The 23,892-nt window shown below is 40.2% G+C and overlaps 1 protein-coding gene across 12 annotated transcripts in view; it reads right to left on the reverse strand.

The window, feature by feature from the left end:
• Positions 1–5,426: 5,426 nt before the first annotated feature.
• The window catches only part of ZMYND8 (zinc finger, MYND-type containing 8), a 57,334-nt gene continuing 38,868 nt past the window's right edge, over positions 5,427–23,892 (reverse strand). For 8 of the 12 annotated variants that reach the window (XM_014943751.1, XM_014943747.1, XM_014943745.1 and 5 more), the window contains 9 exons: positions 21,629–21,781; positions 20,292–20,795; positions 18,194–18,568; positions 15,903–16,093; positions 14,853–14,933; positions 13,693–13,771; positions 11,704–11,943; positions 11,379–11,536; positions 5,427–6,871 (listed from right to left, as the gene is read on the reverse strand). In XM_014943751.1, the coding sequence (XP_014799237.1) occupies positions 6,770–6,871; positions 11,379–11,536; positions 11,704–11,943; positions 13,693–13,771; positions 14,853–14,933; positions 15,903–16,093; positions 18,194–18,568; positions 20,292–20,795; positions 21,629–21,781 (1,883 nt within the window). In that variant the 3' untranslated portion in view covers positions 5,427–6,769. Of the gene's footprint in view, positions 11,073–11,378; positions 11,537–11,703; positions 11,944–13,692; positions 13,772–14,852; positions 14,934–15,902; positions 16,094–18,193; positions 18,569–20,291; positions 20,796–21,628; positions 21,782–23,892 lie in introns of all 12 variants that reach the window. The other 4 variants (XR_001412248.1, XM_014943753.1, XR_001412249.1 and 1 more) reach the window with 4 other exon arrangements.

Consider the following 23,892-nt stretch of genomic DNA (forward strand, 5'->3'; position numbering starts at 1 on the left):
GTGGGTGGGGAAGTCTTACCATTCTAAATTAATAGTTCATTTCTCCAGAACGCACTCTGGGGGGAGATCATATTGTGTACATGAATTATAAGGACACATGGTACTGTTGGTAAGAACTATAGCTGTGTTTTTAAATCTTGCATAGATGGTATGTGGACTGTGCATGTGTCTACACGGTGCCTTATGCTGCCATCTCGGTTTTGGGGGCTGGGAGTAGGGGAAAAGTACCTTGTGACGAGTGAAAGGCATTAAATAAAAACATGTTTACATTTTGGGGGACTAGATTACCTGCCTTCTCTTCTCCAGCCGCTCTTGGATCTAGAGGTGTGTGTAGGATACCTGCTCCCCATTTCAAGGTGGGGTTAGGCCAGGAGGACTCTGAACAGAGCCCCTCAGGTGCCAAGCGGAGTCTGCGGCTCTTCTGGCTCTCCCTGGGGCAAAGACAGCGACTGTGTCCACTTGGAGGACGTGGGCACTCGGCAAATCTGACTTGTCCTGCAAAGGAAGATAAAGGACAGGCAAATACTGCAGTTGTGCATATTTATTTTTATGTAAATAAATGCGTCTACAAGTAAGCTTCAGCTTTAGGATTTCTGCTGAGCTGGCCTGTTAATTCTTGCTGTCAAAATATTTCAATTCTCTGGGCCTGGATGGATCTCTAATTCACTTTCAAAATTGCTCATTCTTGCTTGCTATGGCGCCAAGTAACCTCGGAGGGATCAGAGCCTCGCTGGAACAAGGTGTTAGAGATGCAGAACGTAATATAATCCCCTTATCTATCGTGTGTGAAGCAAGATCAATCCAGTCAGGGTTGTGCACATTACAAGTGCGACACAAGTGCTATACAAGCCTGAGTGATGCTCCTGAGTATCCTAAAAAGACTCACCTCGGGGAACGGATTCATTGCTGGACCTGAGAGGCGATGTTCTGCTGGGCTGAAACAGAAACTCTGATCTCAAAATAATCCCATCTCAGCCTTTGGCTCCAAAGGCAGCAGCTGTGAAACAGGCTGGCTGGACCTGTCAACAGCAGGCGTGAACAAAGCAGCCTCTAAAGTACACGCTCTGGAGGCATTTGCAAGGAGCTGCTCTCCGGGCTGAGCACAACACAAAACAAAAAAAGACATGATTTTTCTAGCAGAGGTGTTGCTTGTCTCGGGGCCTGCTGAGACACAAGTCTGGCAGAATTTCTCCCTCAAGGTTTTCCAGCTGTAAGACTGTCACAAATAGGAAGTTTTACCACAAGTCAAGGAAATCAAACTCAATGGAGACTTGAGTGATGCTTGCAAGATAAGGACACCTGTAAATAAAACGTTTCAAAAAGGAACAAACGCCAGGGATGGCAGACTCCTAAGAAAGCACAACTCCAGCTTTTAACACCCTGTCAATCAGCTAATTGCTCTTCCTTGAAATTCCAAATTTAACACCTGCCTTATTTGAGTCAATTATCCCAGTACTGATTTTTTTTTTTTTTCTCCTAAAGCTGCTTAGAAGATTTTGCTTCCTGAATGTATTTACAGATTCTCAAGCTCTCTACTGATTTTTTTTTTTCTCCTAAAGCTACTTAGAAGATTTTGCTTTCTGAATGTATTTACAGATTCTCAAGCTCTCTTGCTTCTGTCTCCAAAGTTCTTGGCAGAGCTTTGGGCCTGTTCTCTGTTGGTGCCTACTTCTGCTCCAGGTACCATCGTTGTAAGTGATCCCTCCGTATTCCTCCCAGCTCAGGCTTTTCACTCACCCACAGGCAGCACAGCTGACAGCGACACGGTCCCTTGTCAGACCCGTGTACCAGTTCCTCCCAGTCAGTGTGGCACCTTGCTTCTATCTCCAAAGTTCTTGGCAGAGCTTTGGGCCTGTTCTCTGTTGGTGCCTGCTTGTGCTCCAGGTACCATCGTTGTAAGTGATCCCTCCATATTCCTCCCAGCTCAGGCTTTTCACTCACCCACAGGCAGCACAGCTGACAGCGACGTGGTCCCTTGTCAGACCGCTGTACCAGTTCCTCCCAGTCAGTGTGGCACACGTTCATCTCTCGCTACAGCAGGAGTATGAGGATTTACTGTTCCAGGGACCCTGTGGTGGCTACAAGAGGGGATCTGTAACAGCTTTTTACTCATGAACATCCAAAAGGCCTGGGTGTGCGCGCACACACACATAAACATTCACACAGACACACACACACACGCCTTGCTCAGCCCTTTCACCGGTGCGTTTATATTACAACTATGACAAGGTTCCCAAATATGTTCCAGAAAAGCTCAGTCTGCTGTGAACACACCAAGCAAGTCCCGTTAGTACCGTTGTTCAGATGTACAGCTGATACCATTATCTGTTCTGCCATCAAATGTTCCATGTGTCGGTACGTGTCTGAACCCTTGATAATGACAATTTGAATCTGAAGTAGAAAAGGGATGTGAGAGAGAGCTCCGGTGAGCTCATACGGGGTGAAGTCTTGCATGGGACCGTAAGGGTGAGGGCGCAGGAGCTGCGGTCACAGCTCCTTCCTGACACTTCAGGGACCAAAATACTTCTCGAAACAGAAGACCCCAACACCACGTGCACCCCACATGAAGGTCATCACATTTCATCGAAGAGTAGCCTTTGCTCTGACGTTTCCTTACAGATAACTAATATGAATACAATGCTCCAAAGTAAAAGAAATCAGCTTTTTAAAACTACCAATTACCAGTTGCTAACATTCCAGTAATTTCATGTTCACACCATGATCGTTACAGGTTTTGTAATCGTTTGTAAAGGAAGCAGAGTCTCTCCCAGCAGCCGGGGTGAACACTTCGATGTCAGTCTGAGTCTCTGCCGCCACTTCGGCCCCAGACAAATGTATTTTGTTTCTGAAAAATCTGGGACTTAAAATGCTAATACTCTAAGTGGTAACAATCTGTACCCCAAATCGTGTCATGCAAATCACGAGGGCTTATCCCTGAAGTTTGAATTGGCCTCAGCATGACCAGAACTTCATATCTAATAATATTCAACAGACTTACAAGGTACTGTGCAAAAATGGATCATCATAATTCACAGTATCCCTTCTCTTCCACTTTTCACCATTAGGTTTTCTCTTGTATCAGGATTCTAAGAAGATGGTAGATTATCTTTAACAGGCAAAATTTGATAAAATCCATACCATTTATTTCAATATGTTGAATGTGAGAAGAACAAAACCTGGAGATTCTTACCTTTTCTTAAGTTTCAGCCACTTACGCTCTTGAAAAAGGAGCAAAGAGCAATATTGAGTTGTGAAGGCCTTTTGTCCTGACAGCAGGGACCTTTCTGGACACTTAAAATGAGAAGTGACAAAAGAAGCAACAACACACTTACAGGAAGACTCACCACAACGAAGATCCCGTTCCTAAGACCAGCTCTTGCTCAGCACATCAGACCTTGGTCCTGCCCGAGCTGTGTCCCGGCTCAGGCTGGGGTGTGTGTCCCTGCTCAGCCACACAGCCACCTGCTGAGCCTTCGTGGTGGGACCAGCCACCCCACACAGTGCCCTCCTTGTGCCAGAGCCTGACTGAGGTGTGCTGGGGCCAATCCACACCACACACCTCCTCCTGCAGCCACCTCAGGCAAAGGGCTGAAACAAAATACTCTTTTGTTCCCCCCACATTGACCTTATCCTTAGGGCCTCCCCACCCATCTGCTCAGGGCTGCACTTGCAGCAAGTTGTGGAGCACAACACAAAGTAAATGTAGCTCTTAACAACCAAAAAGCCGTTCGCACAGAATCTCGCAGAATCTTCATGGCTGGAAGGGACCTTTGAGATCGTCGAGTCCAACCACAAAAAAAACCCACAAAAAACCACAAAAACAGACACAAACCAACAATCTCGGGCACTAGAGCATGCCCTGAAGAGCCATGTCTACCCATTTCTTAAATCCCTCCAGGGACGGTGACTCCACCACCTCCCTGGGCAGGCTGTTCCAGTGCCTGACCACCCTCTCAGGAAAGTCATTCCTAATATCTAATCTAAACCTCCCCTGCCGCAGCTTCAGACCATTTCCTCTGGTCCTGTCATTATTCACTTGGAAGAAGAGGCCAACACTCACCTCTCTACACCCTCCTCTCAGGGAGTTGCAGAGGGCAATGAGGTCTCCCCTCAGCCTCCTCTTCTCCAAACTAAACATGCCCAGTTCCCTCAGCCTCTCCTCATAGGACTTGTTCTCTAGACCCCCTCACCAGCTTGGTGGCTCTCCTCCGGACATGCTCCAGCACTGAAGCACCATTGAGATGACACACACCAAAAGAGAGCAGCCCCTCGTGTCTCCGTCCTCACGCTTCTGTTCTGTGAAAGCAGCACCTGGATCTGAACTGTTTCCTGAAAACACCTGACAAAAGTCACGCTTGGGCCTTGCCCAGGTTTGAGTAGTTCAGATGCAAAACCAGAATGCATCATTTTTGTCAAATAACCAGAAAACTGCAAAGAAAACAGTTGCAAAAATACACATCGTCATTGGGGATGAAAGGCCACATTCCACAATCGCACCATTTCACCAATGTCCCGCCCTGGTGTTTCCGTGCAGTTCCCCCGTGTGGCCACGCGAGGGCACCCTCCCCTCACGGCCAAACACACCCCCACGCGCCGGCAGCGCCACGCGCCCCGGGCCTCCCCCCCGCAACCCGCCGGCGGGACCCAGCGCAGCCCGCGTTTCACAGAACCAAAACCGCGGGATTTAGCCGCTTTCCTGTGAGAGCCGCAGCCGGCCGGAGGAGGGGAGCACAGCAGAGCTCGCTGGAAGCACTGAAGAGCCGGGCGTTGGCTCCTGCCACCACTCGGTGAAGCTCCGGAGTTGAGTGGCCCAGGTGAGGAGCTCCTGACTGAAGGCCCACCTGATAACGGCAGGTGATAACAATAATACACAGAGTTCTAAGCTCAGACTCCAGGTGAATTCTGTCCCCAAGCCCCGAGGGATCAGCAGCAACATGCCCTCACCTTTCAGTAGCCTCCCCAATCAGTGCCCTCTCAGAGGGCTACGAGCAAGCTCCCCATGGAATTTCCCCATTTCTAACCCAAAATGCACCAAACGAGACTCCGCGTATGGGTCCAGCCCCCGTCCGACCAGCGCATGAATGTTACACGACAAGCAACCGGCCTCGGCTGCTGTAAGAACTGAGGGAAAAGGGATGCTGCCGAGTTTGACACAGAAACAGCCGCTCCTTTGCAGAGCTCCAGCCGCTTGGCTGGATTTGGCAGGCTCAGGGTCAAAGGTCCCAAGGTAAGTGGAATTACCTGTGATCTGGAGACTGTGCGGAAACGAACACTCGTCCAGATGGAAAGGGAACTGGAAATGCAGGAACACAGAACGTTTTTCTAAAACAGTTTAATTAAAAAAAAAATTGTGAAGTTCCTCGAAAAATCGGCGAAACCCAAAGCATATCGTGTGTGTCACCTGTCTCAGTCACAAAGAAACACAATTGTCAAAAAAGATATTTAAGTTTAATACAAATTTTATACAAAGAAAATGTGAAAAAATACTTCCATATGCTAAAAGCAATTATGCTTCACAAATAAGGCCAGCTAGGCTATTTTGGACACAACTGCAATTCACGAATATTCTGTTCTCGCTTTTTTTTTCTTCTAATACATTTTTCCCCTCTAATGTGGGTACTAGCTGGAGACTGTACAAACCGCATCCTTTTATAAACAATGGGAGAAATCAACATGACTAAAATGTACAACAGAATGTACTGGAATGATATCATACAATTAATTTTCTCATATACATACATCACCTTTGCTTTGTTCAATGCTTTCGTTTTACACAACATACAAAATGGAACTACAGTATAAGTGTAACAGACGGCGTTTCCAGGGGTTACTCTCTCTCATACTGTACTGCTTCATGCTTACATAAAAACAGAAAATCCATCATATAAATAATACATGCTCTGGCCCAGCATCCAAAGTCCTTTGCCCACGTTTCCGTGTTTTTCTCTGCACCTAGTTCTTGTTCCATTCAAAAAAGCTTTTCAAAGTCCTTTTTGGAGGATTTTAAAAGAAAGAAAACTGAACTGTGAAGCATAGGAAAAACTTTTCTCTATCTTTGACATCAATGATCAGAGACCGCGCTACAAGCAGCTGGTGTTACACTTTCCAACTTTCCTGATATTAGACTGAAGGAAATTTTAACTTAATTGTAACCTGTAAACAATATAAATTTTAACAGTCTGGTCATTGTAAAAAACAATGTAAATCTTTATGGATTTCAGGTCCACAGATTGGAAATGCCAGAATTAGCCGAATACAATTGACCGAAAAAGATACCCTTCATCATTTGGTTGCTCAAAGAAATTCTACAAGAGTTTCAAAGTGCAGGAATTGTTTTCAACCCAAATGCAAACCAGGTTGTTCAGATTCTCATGATTCTATCATTTGACGCGTAACTGCCGTTTCCCAAGACCAGTTTTCAGTGTTAGCTCGTGATAAGGCCGTTTTAAACCTTCCTTTTCCAACTTCAAACGCTCTTTATAAGTTAAAGTCAATACAAATATAAAAAGGAGATGGTACTCTAACTTTAATGACATCCACAAATTGTACATTATTTACAAAAGAAGCATAGATTTAATATGGATCTTACCTGTCCTCAGCTTTTCTAAGCCAGCGCTAATGCTTTACATTAATGTAGTGTAGTTAATGCTTTGTACACATATACAAAGCTAAAGTCTGAACCTTTGAGGTTAATCCAAAGAACTGTTTATTTTTCACATTTCTATTAGATTTATTTATTCCAACAAGTGTATGGACTTCTTGTTAGCAGTTAGACTCTTCGTACTTGGACTGGCATTGTGGTCTGAACATACTGAACTCCAGTTCTCATTGCCACTGTCCCAGCAGAAGGACTTACCACCACAGGAATGGTCTGTGGATTAAAACCAAGAGAAACATATTGTTATGTTAAAGGTCACATAAACATGACCACAGAAATAGAGATTTCTTTTCCAGGGAAAATCCAGAACAAGTTCCAATTTTGTTCCAAGAATTAATACCTTTATTACCGCACTATTACCTCATTCCGGGGTAGAAAGTAGTGTATTACTTTCCTAGAGCCAAGAGTTTCTGTATCGTTATTACTGCTAGGTAATTAGAGGGACAGGTGGTTCCTACAGGTACTGTACACACTGTCTGTGCTTGGAGAGTCAGGTTTTCATAGCTACGTCCAGTTATGTATTTTCCCCAAATTAATACATGGGAAGAGGAAAAAGGGCTAAGAAAATCCTTTGCCATTTCAAAAAGTTTTGACAAATCAAACTGGAGTACAAAAATACCCTTGTTTATAAGTATATTCTTGTTACACGTTACTTAAAGTTTTTTCCCCAAAGGAACTCCCTCCCCCATGCATCCAGTCCACACAGAAGAGAACAAAGAACATCCATTTGAACAAAAAAAAAGTACTTAAGTTAAACTTTTGCACAAATCAATAACAAAAACATCAGCATTACTGGGAACTGTCTTATACACCCTGTAAAAATATTAATATAGAATAAACTTTTCACTTCCATCATACAGATCATGATTTATAAATCTGGACAAAGGACGTTTCGGGACATCTCTAGAGGTGGTCAGTGATTCTACAGATGCAGAGACAAAGGCACGAGAATGTTAAACAATCTGGTCACGGTCACATCTCTCTGGAAGATCTGGAAAAGGATTTATTGAATCTGAAGTCTGTGTCTTAACCTTCCTCCAACACCATGAGAAAGTCTAGCAATGTCGATGCCATTACAGACTGTGTTTTGATACAATTCCAGTGCTGCACGACCGGCCCCCAAACCCCTGCATCCCCCTCGGCTCCCAGCGCTTTGTGGCAGAAGCAGGAGGTGAGATTTTGAGGAATCTGAAAGGGATGCACGGATCTTCCCCCCGTGGTACTGGGACATTCCCCAGAGAACACGGAAAAAGAAATACAAGTTCACTGAAGCCCAGTGTTTCCCCACACTGCTTTAAGGAACCATTAGTGCCTTACTGGGATTCAAGAGATGGCAGTGTCCCTGCTGGGAGGGAGCACAGCCTACAGCCTGTGCCTTCCAGAAGCCTACTCATCCCATTCCCTGGGATGCAGAGACACCGAATTCCTGTTTGTACGTTATTTTAACTGCAGAAAGAATAACAACCAAACACGGAATTAATCTGCTAAATAAATTCAAGATTGCTGCCATTTTGTAATGATTTCAGGTGCGTACAGAGGGTTCCATGGAAACGGTACCCAGAAGATACGCTGGAAGTTGTTCAGAGGAAGAAATTCCTAGTTGGAAACAAAGTGCAAACTGAACCCTAAAGAAGCCGTTCTGTAAATCACGGGTAGCACTACAGGTGGGGAAATCAAGGTTGCCACAGTCGACTTTTAAATATACACACTTACACACATGAAAAAATTAAGTTTCAGTTCTTATAGTGAATCAGGATATGGAATGTGTGAGACTCCTTAAAATGTGTTAAGATCATTCCCTGAGAGGTAAATTTTCCACCTCTGCCAGTTTTACACATATGTACATTTTGCATACATATTAAACATGCACTAAGGTTTAAAATCAGTTAAATTGCACGTGCAGTCATTAGAATACAGAGGTGTCTGTAGCTGTGCAAGACTAATGCAAATGTGTACAAAGTTTTAAACATGCACAAATAAAGGCTGAAACCTTTCAGACGTTCCAATGATGCTTTACATTAACTCAATACACTTTGTATTACAGAAATCCGATGAAGGTAACTGCCATTTTTCTGAATATTACACAAAACCACCTTATGATCTTACAACCTCTCAGCTATTCACAAATGACCTAACGTCTTTGTTGTTTGCTAATTGATTTTAAAACACATAGAAAACCTTGCTGTTACGGTAATTCAGTCCAAGCAACTCGGGGCCAACGCTGTGAAGGTGCACAGTGCTCTCAGCTGAGCCAAAACACCGCTGGGAATGTGAAAAGTCATGATCCCCACTAAGAGCAGAAAGGTTTGTGTGGACGAGAGTGGCTGTGACACACTGCGGGTGTGTATTCACAGCCATCACACACACAGACACACACCCTGCCGCCGGGGGGGGGTGCGGGGCCTCACAATCAGTGCGACCGAAGTACACTGGCAAATTAGTACATGGTTACTGTTACCAATTATCTAACTTCAGACAGAAAATGGACTGAAGTTACACACGTATGGGCTTTGCAGTTGAACCCACCACTGAGCCAGCAGGGGGTCAGCACCTTTCTTTTTGGTGAGAAGAATCAGCTCAGCACTGCAGAACACAACCCGCTGCGAGAATGGGATATTATGCTGCATAAAATACAAAAATGGAACTCACTTCTGTCCCCTCTCCTGTGACTGACTCTAGGGAATTCAAGTGTCCTTGATTAAGTCTTTAATGGAAAAAACCAGGTCTGATTCCAATGCTCTCTCTCATAATTTCATAACGCAAATGTGCAAGACTGCATGGGAGATACACTGCTGATGAATGCATATTTTCCTTCATAATTACTGAGATGTCACAGGAATATCAAGCATAGCTCAGAATTAATTAAATATCTTTAGTATACCATAGACAAAAAAGATATTTTAAAGATATTTTAAATGAATTCTATATATTTACACTGATGGTGTGGTCAAGTATATACACGAAACGGACAAGTAACTAATGTACTCGGTGACCATCTCTGAATCCTTGTAACAACGACTGATGAAATGAGAGGGTGGAATGTTGCACAGCAAAATAAGACATTTTGCACTGCAAGTTGAGACTATACCAGTGAATTCATATCTTGATAGAACAGCAGACGGAGACAACCCCCCAGAAATACTGAGCAATTTCACTGCCAGGAACAGCACTACTGCAGACTTTAAATGATGATGTTGTACTTACAATTGTGGGTTGAGTGGGTGGAATATAGGTGGTGGTCTGCGGTACCTGGACCAGTTTTATAGGCTGGTTGCTTGTCACACCTGTTGCTATCTGCAGAGACAGCACAGGCAACCTCAGTAGAAGTCTCAGCTTTTACATAAATTCCACCTAGTTGTTATTATTATTATTATTGCAATATGAAATTGATGTTGGATGTTTTGTTTGTGTTAAAATTTTGCGTCTTAATGAATTCACAGGTTACTTCTTTGTTAATAAAACAAAAATTCAAATTATGAACATGATCAACACATACAGCATGATGTTTCAGGTAGAACATCTATGTGAAAGCAATTCCAGATCTGTATGACTGGAATATTCCCTGGCAAAAGTTTTAGGTAACGGATTTTCTCCCATTCCTTATTTCCCCAGTAATACAAAGGTTGTGCTGCCACAGACAATGCATATGAACACAGACTGAGCCAGAGTTTAACTACACCGAAGCACTCCAGTGGAACAGCACATCCTTGTCCCCTCTTCAGATCTGTTTCCCAAGCTACTCCCTTAGATGACACGTCAAGCCCAGAGATCTAACACCAGACAGTAGCAAAAGTGTCAAGAAATGAACACAGCTCTCTAGATTACTATGCTTCCCAATTCTATAGGACTATCTCAATGAGACATCATGCTGGAATCACAATACTACAAAATTAGTTTGCTTTTAATATTTTAAAATACAACAAGGCTCCTACTGATGTGGGGGATCACGTGTAAGGGTTTGAAGGATCAGGCCCCCCCCCTAAAATTTTTCATTTAATAAATCTTGCAAGGGCAGAAGAAAAACAATGCTGTAATTGCTAATAGTCAAGCCCTACCTATAAAGCAGAATCTTCTCTATAAACATTTTCTATATATGCAATGTTAAGTCCCTTTTATTAGAGCATTTGCTCATCCTTGCCTACTGAACACTATCAGAGTAGATGCTATGGAGGATTTCGTAACTGCACACTGCTCCGTTAGCTGTAGATCCAGATGAATTGCTGTATCAGTGTATGGAACATGGTGGTACCCTAGTGGCAGTCTGTTGTGATAAAGGAAGTTGATTTGAATGCAGGTCTTGAGCTTGGCCTCTGAACCCCCAGGCAAGAAGGGCTTGGAAGTGCTGCAGTCAGTATTGCTTATCAGAAGGCAACTTGTATCGAAAGATCCAGACCAGAAGCTACACTGATGGGTCCTGGAGAGAGAGAGAGAAAGAGGTCCAGTCCCTTTGGCTGGAAGGATGAGTCAAGCCAACACAAGGTTTTACTGGGAATGAGTGACGGGGAAAGGGTGTTCCCAGAGGACTGAAGGAGATTATTTTTTTTTTGCCAAGATGAAGAAAAAAATCCCAACAACAAATCACTGTCTCACTCCCCAGATCACACTCTTTGAAATATGGAAATGCTCATCAATTCCTGGCTGATCCAGGGAGACCTTTAGGGGTAGGTTTCAGAGAAATCCTACATGCTATTTTTGCTTAAGTGACCAAAAGGGTACTCACTGTAACACTCTCTTTGCTTTTATCAGCTGAACCTTCCTTCTCCTTAGGGGTGCTGGCTGTTTCTGTGGGTGTAGGCTGCACACTTGAACTGGGCTGAGATGATTTATTTAACGTTTCTGTGCTAATTTCAGTATCTGTTTCTTGCTGCGTTGCAGTAGCTAAAATAAAGGGAAAAAAGGAAAGTAGCCACTACTCAACGTTCACCAGCCCACAGTCACTCTTCACAGCCACATCCACACAAATACAGGGTATTGAGGGACTGTGTGTTGCACCCACCCTAACCCCCCCTTCCCAGCTGTGACACAGGAGCCCAGAGCCAGGTTACCTGACTGTGTGCAAGATTTCATGTGCTCGGGCCAGTGAGCTTGTTGGCAGGGGTAGTCGCAGTAGCTCGTATTCCAACAGCAATAAAAGATGGCCTCTTTCTTGCAGTTAGCACACCACTGCTTCTTTTTAGTTTCATCCACTGCTTGCTGCTTTTCCAATTCCAGCTGCTTCTTCACCTCGGCGATCAACCGGTCTCGTTCCTGTTCCAGACTCTGACGCATTTCAGCCATCGTCAGTTCTACTCAAAATGCAAAGAAAGAGGAGGTTTGCATTTTCTGCCCCCCAACAGCAAAGCACAAACCAGTAATTTTCATGAGTTTAAAGACAACGTAAAATTAACAATCAAAATATTCCCTGAGTTTGGCATCTCTGTTTCATACCTACTCAACACCTTCTTATTCTGACACCGTGATTTTTACCATTAACCATTCCCTTCCTTTTGTTTAACATTTAGCTCTAGATGTGCCACAGAGGGCAGATCCAGGAGCACTACCTGCAGCACCAACAGGAACAAAACGTGTGCAGTTACTGCTAACGTACTATGTCTTTACAAGCCCAAACTTCTCCTGCTCTGATATTCAGAAAATACAGAGAATTGTATTTCTTTTCTTGTCTCAAAAATAAGTAATAGCAAACCAATTGTTCACTGTATCTTGGTTTCTTTACACAGAAAAATGTGAAAGTTCTAAGAGGGACACTGACAAAGTTGTAAAAACTCATCACCATGTGAATAAAGATGTAAATTTGAGCCTTGCTTCAGGATTGTTCCGAGCCACCCGCTATTAATGCGGTTATAAACTGATACCTCAGTGGCTCTGAGCAACTCTGAGTGAAGAAGAGCTTGACCAAACCTCCGAGGAAGTGGGCAAATACAGATACAGCAATCCAACCCCAGGCACCTTGACTCAGGAGGAATCTTTGAGTCTTGTGAAAAACTCTGAAGTTGACATACTTTCAAAGCACCATTAAAGGATTTTATTTAAACCAGTAGCCTAAGACTGGTGTCAAAGGCTTTAAAGGATTTTTCTTTTATTTCTGAGCACACCTAAACATTCAGTTCTCTGAGATGCAGATGAGTTGTCGCCATACCCAAGTAATTCTGAAGAATGCTATAACTGCAGCAGTGGATAAACTGCTCTACCCTGGTTTGAGAGAGCAAAACGTCACTAACAAACCAAAGACATGAGTCTGAGTATGGAGTTACTCAGCCCTTAATTCACTTCCACTCCAGATGTGCTCTGCAAACAGAGAGCCGAAAAGCGGGCAAGGACAGTGTATGACACAGTTCTATGGCCGTTTGGATGGCTTGTGTCTTAAAGGAGACTTGATCACAGAACTGCAATCTTCTCCCCACAGTCAGTGCATTAGAAAAGATAATTGAAGAGGAATCACATTTTAATCATGGTTTCATTTCCTGCCCATATGGCTGAGCGAATGTAGAGATGAAAATCCCCCTCCTAGGAAGAATATTCTTTAAGCTGTTTAAATTAGTATTTTGACTTTATTTAACTGACAGTCTGGCACCAGAACTGGGTCAAGGTTGTCTATTCCCTTAAGTAAATAAATAAATACATAAGTCTACACACCAACAGCTCATCTGAACCAAAATGTCAGCTACAATCTACAAAGATGCCAGAGGAAGCAGGTTCCCCCAGTGACTCTATTAACAGAGCCTGGTTTATATGAGAATTGGTATGAAATAATCAGCATAAAGTATTTTGTGAAGAGGGATTATCCAATGATGCATAAAACAAAGAGTTATTCTGTCCTATCAAAAACTCACTTTAGCCTAAATTTGTCCCAGAGGGCTGAACACCTGTAATTTAATATGCAGAGACAAAGTAACTTAGTGTACGTACTCAGGAGGTGTCCACTGACACCAGCACAGCACATTGTGTAAGGTTTTCTGGAGTACAGACCACAAGCATTTGGGTTTTCTCCTTAGGACAAAAAAGTAACACACTATTTTGGACTGACACTTTCATACCTAGATTATGCTTCATTTCTGAGAGTTCCTGCTGATGTAGCCATTGAAGTTTTTCTATCTCGATCCTCAAACGCCGAATCTAAGTATTAAAAATTTAACAGTTAGTGATAATAAACAGGATACAGTATATAATATGTAATTATTACACAGATAAATATGTCCAGAGCAAAAAGCCCGATCAACGCTTACATCCAGGCTCCTTCATATGAGGACAAGACCATAGTAACCCCCAAATCAGAGCCTGTAGTATTCTAAACATTTGTTTCCTAGACTTGCTTACCATAAAAAGCACAGGATTGTTTGAAAACAAAAAGTACTTCTATTAAACTTGTTCTTGCTTCATCTAAAATCAGTCAAGTCTCACTTTCTCTGACTAGAAACAAAAACCTATTTCTCAGCTTTGTTTGTATTTATTAGTATGACATTTCATTTCTTTTATTTTCTTTTTAACGAGATGAGGCTTAGGAAAGCAAGTTTTTCATTCACTGTGGATTAGGAATACAAATATTGTTGCTCAAAATTTTGACTTCTTTATTTTTGTTTAAGACAAGCAAACAAATCATCACACTTTTAACTCTGAGCTTTTGTTGTTCACATTCATAGTTTACACTGCTTAACCTGCTTTTTCCAAGTTTAACGAAAACACCCCAAAGATACTAAGTACTACCCTTTGGAGACAATTAAAGCAATGTATATAGCATTTAATAAAAAAATGCAAAAAAGTATTCAAGGTTTTTAAAAAGTATTAAAAGATATAGTCATAATCACGTGACTGGAATAAGCAACTGCCCTACAAGTTAATTATAAATCTTCCTCCGGTGGACAAATACATGGTTTTAAAAAAATGATACTTTCAAAAAAACTACTTCATTTCTGATTTGAAACAAGGTGACAGAAAATTCAATCCTCAACAGAAGCTTTAAGGATCTGGGCTCGATGGCTTACTGCTTATCTTAGAGAGCCCATCACATTATTTTTTCAGCATTTTTCTGCTCCCCTTTAATCATTACTTCTAAAACAGCATAGAAATTAGTATCTCTAGACAGTCTGGATATCTAATAAATTGTAGATATATGGTACTTTTATATATAAAAATAGTATTTTCAACTTTCAAAATTAAAATACGAGCAGCATTATTTATTTTTTTATCTTGCACTGACCTCAGCTATTGTACTGCCAGTAGTATTTTTTGAAAGATCATTATATATTTCAGTCATTGTTCCTTTGATGGCATCCATCATCTGAAAGACAAAAGGAAAAAAAAATTCTTTGAGATGTATATTTTTTATGGATATCAATTTTCACTTCCTTTCACCCACTCTAATGTGAATTTATATTACTATCAACAATGCCCCATATTCTCTACTCATTTATCTGGGTCTGCTTTTAGAGGACTACTTAGAAGGTACAACACACCATGTTTGAGAAGGACTGTGATTTTTAAGGGTCCTGAACGAGTTAACTGCTTCACCTTCTCCTTTTCCAATATATTGCCACTGATATAATTTATTGGAAAAAAAGGCATTTACTGACATTGCTGAGCACTGACAATCCCACCAAGACCATATGGTTAAATGAGAACACTGAAAGGCCTGGGTACTCAGCTTTATTCCCTTATATAGTATTCACCTTGATCTTTTTAAATGAAGATCTAAGAAAGTATACGAAATGCTCATGTCCCATTCCTCACTGTCACTTTATGATACAAACATTACACCACATCTTCTCTTTAATAACTTATCTTCTGCTTTAATACTCGAATATACACTTATGACAAGTTACCATTTGATAAAGCTATATAGTGTTTTAAAAGCAAAGTACATCTTTGTATATGTGTTACTGGGCACAGATGAAGAAATATTCATGTTTGCTGAGGAGGTATCTACACCTTTAGGAGAAAACACAGAAAATGGTCGGAAACAAACACAGTGTAAATAAGAAGCAGTGATGGGGGAACAAGAGAAAGAAAAAGTCTAAGGTGCCTGAGCAGCTGAAGCCCATCATAGACACACTCTGGCTTGGAGCAGCATCAAGCCAGCTCTAAAGAGATTGTTCAGCACTCTCATCAAAGTCTAGCAGTCCCTACTGGGTAGAATGCATATGCAACATAGGACAACCTCAAAATAAAGTTATTTCAGAATTTGAAATGTGAAAAATTTGAAAATTCATTTCAAAATAAGATTTCAAGAAAACCTTGCTCCATAACTTACTTTGCTAGTGTACTTAGCAATATCTGCAGCCACATCAGCTGAAGCAGTTGCAATGGGCAAGTCTGTATTAAGTGAGGAAGAAAGTGTACTCGCAGATCCAGAGCTGGTAACCATAGAAATTGGCTGAGTACTTGTAACCAAGGTTATAGTGGATGTGGAAGTGCTCTGGGTGATCTCTTTTTGCTGCACAGCTAAGAAAAGAGAACATACAGCGGATCAATCACATAAACAATTATGAAAATGAACATGCAAACATCTAACTTTAATGTCTAACTGAAATGTGTGCACCCAACCATTCCCAAGACTTAGATTATTTATACAATGGTGCCATTTAATCACTTAATTATACAGTGTCCAGCCACTAAACTTGTACATGACTAAGGCTTAAAGGTAACAAAACAAATATATCTTTGAAACTTAGCATTTTAGACTTGCCAACGCAAAAGTCCCCCTCAGATCTGTATTCCTCCCATCTGGGGACTTTTCCACCCCACTTCCTAGGAATTCACTTCCTAACCCTTCAACTTTGGGAACTCCCAATTAATACCATACACATGAGTGTTAGTTAGACTTCAACATTTTCATTTGCCATAATTTTGAGAAATATTATTGCATTTGAAGATATTATTGAACATTGAATATTTACTTTTTGCTTTGAAACAAGGTCTAGTGAGCCACTGTTGAAGAAAGCCTACTCTAGTAATGCCTCCTGGTATTATTCCCATTCTTCTGTTATTAATGCTACTAATTATTACTAGTGTTGTGACATGTTTAATATACATACATCCAGATCAACATTAGCCTTTGGCTGGCTGCAGAGCAAGGAATGCAACATCAGATTAACTCATTAAAGCAAAAAAGTTATTCACAGTGTTAACTCAAACAGGATAAGAAAAGATTTCTCACCTTTGGTTAATATTTCAAATAATCTTAAACAATGGGTAGTTAAAAAATGAGAGCACAAATCTGAATGCAAAGACTTCTACCTTTTCATCCCTAATGACTTGTCTGCCTTAAATACTTTTCAATCTATTTTTAATGATTATTATCACAAAAGATGTCTTCATTGCCACTGTCCTCAAAACAGGAATTACTGAAATAAAGAAGTCATTCAGTTTATCTGTATGTACTATATTTTTGTTTATGTCAATTCAGTATATAAGAAATCTACAGATTTTATAGTTTTCATTTTATATATGTCTAGCTCATAATATTTAAGATGGAACACAGCTATGATGCACTTAATAGGAAACATATTGATAAAGCAAACTCATAGGCAGAACATTTAACGTTCGTTCCATATTATTAAGCTCTCATATTAAAGTATGACTCTATTAAAAATAAGACTTCACGAAGTTTCATTTATTTTTCTCACTGAATATTTCTGTATCAAATTCCTGCAGTCTACAAGTAAAAAGCTACTGCTTCTTCAATGCTTCTTTAACATGAGAGTCAGAAATGCAGTTTGGGACCAGAAAAACATGCCTCTGGTAAACGTTTATATCTGATGCTTTACCTAAACCTCTCTTCTGTTTGCAATTCCTGCCTTGCCAGCACTGTTAGCAGAATGGAGAGTATCTATTCAAAGGAAAGACTTCAATTTATTAACTTGAAATTACAAATAAAACTACGTTTGCGTGAAGTTGCTGTTTTGTGAAGTGAAGCAACAGAAAACATGGACTTACATTACCACATGCCTACTATTAGTAAAACCTCTGGCAAAGGGCTGGTAAGGAAATAGTTATGAAAAATTTCTAAAATGCCATGGCTGTTTGTTTGCTCAGTAAACCAGCACCAGTCTTGTTCAGAGTTAAGCAATGGGGATTCTAAAGACACATGTAGCCTGGGTAATTTCACTGTTATCAAATTACAGTCTCTGAAAAATCATACAGATCAGCTTCTTGTCAGATAAAACTGGATCCAGCTTGTAGATATTGGGGTGGTAGAGGTAATCATGCTAGTGGAATAGAGTTAATGGTTTCATTATATAATCCAGAAAATAACTCAGTTCACACTCCCAAATCTGTGATAGCTACGAATGGCAAAAATATTTATACAGATACACACACAAACTTTTTGTCATTAAAATAAGGAGACATGACTCTAAATACACACCAGAAAGAGCAGGTATCGTGAGTATGTTGTTGTATTTTAAAGTCACTTATCAGAGTAGAACCACACTTTGAGATTTTGTTTATATGGAAGAACTCCTGGTTGGGCAGCCTTGGAGCACTGAGATCACTACTGGGGAATTATGGCATCACAGGCACATTGAGTTAGAAAGTGTATACCTTTAACTGCTTGTCTTGTCTGATATCTTGTCCCTTGAGAGGACTGAGGCTGCTGTGACTGAGACTGCTGGCTCTGCTGCTGTTGCTGCTGCCTCTGCACCTTCTGCATGTGCCATTTCTGAGAAGATGTCTGAAATTTATTTGAAGAATTCCACACTACGCGCTGCACAGCGGGGGCAGTTTCCTTGGGCAGCAGAGGCCTCTGCTTTTTGACAGGGCTCCCAGTGGCGGCAGACGGAGCACTAACAGTAGAAGAAGCACTAGTCGTGGCTGTGACACCAGCTGGGGGAGTCTGAGATGCAGAGCGGGTAAGGACTGGAGTTTCTGGTAGAGGCTGGGTGCTTGAACTGGAGGAAGGTGGAGTTTTACCTAAAACTAAACAAACATAAAATGTAACGCCAGCTTTTCACCAACGTATCTGATTCATCATTTTAATCCAACTTTTGGAAGTTGGACTGCACCTTCCAGTCTACCTTCAATTATTTTCCTGAAAAGGTAATTGATGCCCTACAAATAAACTAATCTCGATATTCTACAAGTAAACTCATTTCAGTCTACCTGAAGTTGGTGGCAATTCAGAACTAGCCATTAAGCAAAACAAAACAGGAAGTACAAAACGCCAAAAACAAGGCTGTACCTTCCAAAGGAGGTCATGAAGGTCAGCATTTCTTAGGATGTTTCTGGATAAGCACTTACACCTCTCATCCCCATTTTTTTCAGTCGAAAAATACATTGAAAAGGAACAATGACTGAACAGTAAGTGAAGGAATAGGATACTAAAAACTTTCTAAAGAAAGGTCAACTGGCACTGACAATCAATTATACAGTGTATTTGATATCTACGTTTACTCAAAAAACTTCCAGAGTTTATACTTGACCATTCCATATATCAGATCGATTTAGGACCTCGCCAGGAAAAATGTGGCTGAAAGAGAAGGCTCCTGCATGGACAGGTTTCTGGAAAGAGGACAAAAACCTTCAGACTTGCACATATCAGATCTCTCTTCTGGAGAGATCTGATAACCACAAGTAAAGGTAGGAGCCTTGGAATCATGGACAGGACACAAATTATGTCTAGAATTTACTAGTATAGGTCTACATATATGAATATTTAAATCCACTTTTAATTTTACGCAGAATATGTATTGTTCTCTTGCCTCTATAGCAAAGTAAAATTTTAGGATTACCTATTATTTCAACCATCACTGGATTAGGCCACTAGTAACACTAGTGGTTTTGAAATTCATAAAGCTTCATTGCTTAATAAATTTTTAAATAAAATAAGAAGCAGTGAGTATAAACCACCCGAAAAATTACAATTCTGGTTACAGTTTATAAGCCTATATTATTTATTATCTCATAATAATATTTATCCATTAAATGCCATTTTAAGATTCAAAATTCAGGAGCATTAAGTTGTCTTCTGAAGTAAGCTTAGTAAATTGATTGATAACATTGTTTTAAATAAGATGACTGAGTCAACATGCTACAGAATACAGGCAAGAAGAGAAAGTTATATGAAGAATAAAACATTTTTCAATATAATAATTTAAATCTGGTTTTCTATTTTGTTTTGTCAAAAGGCTAACATGAAAAACCAGCTTAGCAAAAGCACTTTACTCATGAATTGAGACAGTGTTTCCATGTGCTGTTAAAGGGGAAAGCAATCTCAAGGACAAATCATGTGATTTAGCTGGTTCTTTTATTATTATTGAGAGCATTTGCATTGATTTCAATGGCATGTTATGCAATTTGTATGGTAAAGTCCAACTTCTTCTATACCTGCTATTTTAGGAGATCTATGGCAATGTAAATATTGTAAAATAGATGCTAAATTTGAGACAGAACAAATATCACGGATATTCATAGTTATATGTTGCTAAAAGAAAACTCAATGAAACATATTATATTTAAACCAGAAACTACAATGGGGCTGAAAAATTGTACTACAGTCAAAAAGAATGAAAAATCATTCAAAATATTGTTTTAGTACAGACACTTTTAACATCTTAATGCAAAAATAAGTCTAACAGCTCTGGTTTTGATAATAGCGCTTATAGTACAGAAGAGAAATAGGAAGGGAAGAATTTCATCCTACCGTCATGTTTAGGAGGAGGTTCTTTAGATTCCTTCTTGGATTTCCTTCCTTCACGGCCACAATGATCATCTCCTAGATCGATGACAAGTTCACTCTCAGAATCAGAGTCCAGTCCTAGGTGCACAGTTGGAGAGTCTGTTTCATCTTTACCTTTCAGTTTTTCTTTTGCAGGATGCTGTAAACTTTTTCCCTTTTCAGAAAATTCTTTTTCAGTGTCTGTAATTGCCTTTTCTTTGACTGGATCATCTGTTTTCTCCACTTCTGGACTTGTGCTTTTAAGTTCCTCCTTGTCTTCACTCTGTGCTGGAGGCTTAGGTTTTTTTTTCAAGCTCAATGATTCTTTGTCACTTCTTGTACCTTCCTTGTCCTCTCCATCTTCTTGGTCATTCTTTGATTTCTGATCCTCATCACTATATTCACTGTCACTGGTGTCGGATTTTTCAGAATCTTCAGAGTCACTGTGTTCTACTGCAGTATAAACAGCTTCAGATATTTCATTTATTCCTAATTGTGGGGAGGAAAGTACATTCCATGCTGACATCAGACTGACTGACATTACCAAAAAAATACTCTATATACTGGAATAAAGTGTATACATACTATTATCTTAAGCCTATAAACACTTCCCTTAGTGCCTTATCTCAATACCAGAATGTCTAAGAATTACCTTTCACGTATTCCAATTCATATTTTTATTTCATTCAGTAGCCCTCCTTTCACTGCTATTTCCACTACCTTAGGACCAATGCCGGCAAATAAAAAGAGGAATTATTTTTATCCACGAGAAGCCACCTTAAAATCAGTAACACTATTCACCTGATTAAAGTCAATTGCATGCATGTTTGCAGAATCAATTTTAGATCACGTACATTTTGCGAGGAGAACCTCTAGGCTTTTTAGCACTTAGTCTTAATTAAGTGCTAGACAACACTAATATTTCTAACAGCATCCAGCTCCTCTGTGACTGGCACTAATTTGTGCAACTGGCACTAATTTGTGCAACTGACATAAGTTAGGCACAGTTCTTGAATTTTTCAATTTACAAAGCAAATAGTAAGACTGTAATTCTGTCAGACTATCTACACCAGAATGGTACAAAAACAGATTAAAAGATGAAAGCTTTCTAACAAAAAATTGAAACATCAGTCTCACTATGTTTTAAATTAAACTAGTTCAGTACACTCTACTTGCCTCAAAAAGCTCAAATATGCCCTACTCTTGGTTTAATGCATAAAATATTTAAGGTTTTACTATTCAAAAGCTTCTTTTAAACTCCAATTCAAAATTTTCTCAAGTGTCTCCTTCAGATGCCCAGTGTATTCTTGAGATACACTCACCAAGTTGTGCTTTGCAACTCTCTATTGTCTTGTCGAGATTAAGCTGGAACCTACTACGTATCTGTCGTTTTGGTGAAATGAGTTGCACGGGAGTGCTCTGCTGTTGGACTGACTCACTCAGCTCCTTCAGATCCATCTCAGCTTTACTACGATCTAGAAAAAGAAAAAAAGAGGTAAGGAAAATATTTTACAAAAAGAAAGGAGATCACTGTCCAGATAATACAAATTTTACTGAGTAACAATGCAGACAATCTGAAACATATTTCACTACTTTTATAGTTATGGGCCAAATAATAATTATAACATGACTCTACTACAAACAATAGGTTCTTCTTCTCTGATGCTACATATTTCACTGGCAGAACGCACACATCAATTACATGAAATTATCAAGAAACCATCATTGAGGTCTGTAAGCTGTCTGACAGCACTTTGAGTAAGCTACTGCTGTTATTTTCTACTAGTAGTAATATTTTCACAGAAAAAAATTAATAGGACTACAAATCCTTATAGTCACCATTTAAAATTCAAAATGTAAGTCATGAGAATAGAAATATAAATGTGGGTTAGTACACTAGACAGATTAAGAAATTTACGATAAAGTAATAGTTTTTTCAATATATGTCAGCAAAATCTTCTCTTGAGATCCCCTATACACACAAAGAATTTTTTACTCTGAAACATCCAGATCTGCCTGCAAAGAGTACAGACTACAGCACTAAAGCTAAAACTCTCTTGGCAACTAAGTTTCACATTTTGGCTCGGGGCACTAAACCAGTCTGGAGTGAGCTGGCTGTTTTGCGGAGAAGGAAGGGGACATGAAGAAGGGGGAAGGACTGGAGAGAAGAATTACTTTTGGCCAGTTTAGCTCCTTGAACAGGCTCATGGTAGGACCAAAGGGACTGGGAAAGGACAGAGGCCATGAAGACAAAAGGCAACACTGGCACAATGTGCATTTGTGCTTCATTTAGAGTTTCATTCCACAACAGTTAAAGATGCCACAGTATTGCCCTTGTTTATTGAAAAAAGGCAGGGGCGGGGGGAACAAAGAACAAAAAAAAAAACCCCATATATCTTTACAAGACATTTTTTCTTGATGCACAACTCAGAGACAAGTGAAATAAATAGAAATAAATATGAAGGGCTGAGCCAATGATTCCTCTGAGCAGACATTCTTTACAAGTTTGCACTTAGTTTCCAGGTACATTCCACATTTAAAATGTAAGAGCCACAGCACATAATGACTCAACTTCAGCAGCAGAGTTGTCTCAATCAGGCATGGCCACTATCTCCTATCAGACTGCAAATAGAATCTACAATACAGAGAGCAAGTACAGAAGGAACCATTTGAGTATTCATGCAGGTTTTTTTACTGCTAAAATAACCATTCCTCATCTCTACCTAGAGAGAGAGGCAGCAACTTGTGTGATGGAATATACAGGCTATTGTTGTATCACCAAATATACAGGCTATAGTTCAAATCATCCTGGTTTGTAATATATATGCATTATAGCATACATAAATTCAGTCTAAATAATACTCAATCACCCTTTCTAGTCCCAGTGAAATGTTTAATACTGAATCTCACGCTCTTCATGTCACATACTCATACTGGAAGAGACTAAACATAACACAAACTATCATTTTCAGTGCAGTGTAAATTTTGAAAATAAAAATGAAGGTTCTAAGTCACTTAAGTACTTTTGAAAAATTTTTTCCTTGTATTGGAAAAGTTTATTAAATTAGGTTTCTTCTTCCTGTGCTAACTATGTCACTGAATCCACGCTAATTCCACAGCAGTAATGGTTACATCACCCTTAGTACAGAATTTGATTCAAGGCCTTCACAGACTTGGTTAACAACATGACAGGATAGAAGCAGAAGGAAAAATGGAGAATGGGGAAAGATGAAAACAAGACACTGTAAGACCTCCCCAGGGAACACTATATCTAAATATATGAAAAAAGTCTCACAATCTCTATGTAACCCCTATGTAACCTTCATGGACGTCTCACTGAGATGATCTGCCTCATTAATGTCAAAACATTAGTAAGAAGAAAACAGAGCCAAAGGACAGACAGGCCAACTGTGAAGAAATCTTCAAGTGCTCATCTGTAAAGCCTTGCTTTTTCTGAAAATTTTCACTCCTCACTGGGTCAAATTTGTTGCTGTATCTTTTCTGCCTCTGTTACACAAGGACAGGTCCTGTACTATCTGGAATACGTATTTTTTCCAGCAATCTGTGTATTGCTTGATCATTCACA

This window comes from Calidris pugnax, unplaced genomic scaffold (genome assembly GCF_001431845.1).
Source record: "Calidris pugnax isolate Ruff unplaced genomic scaffold, ASM143184v1 scaffold118, whole genome shotgun sequence".
Lineage (NCBI taxonomy): Eukaryota > Metazoa > Chordata > Aves > Charadriiformes > Scolopacidae > Calidris > Calidris pugnax.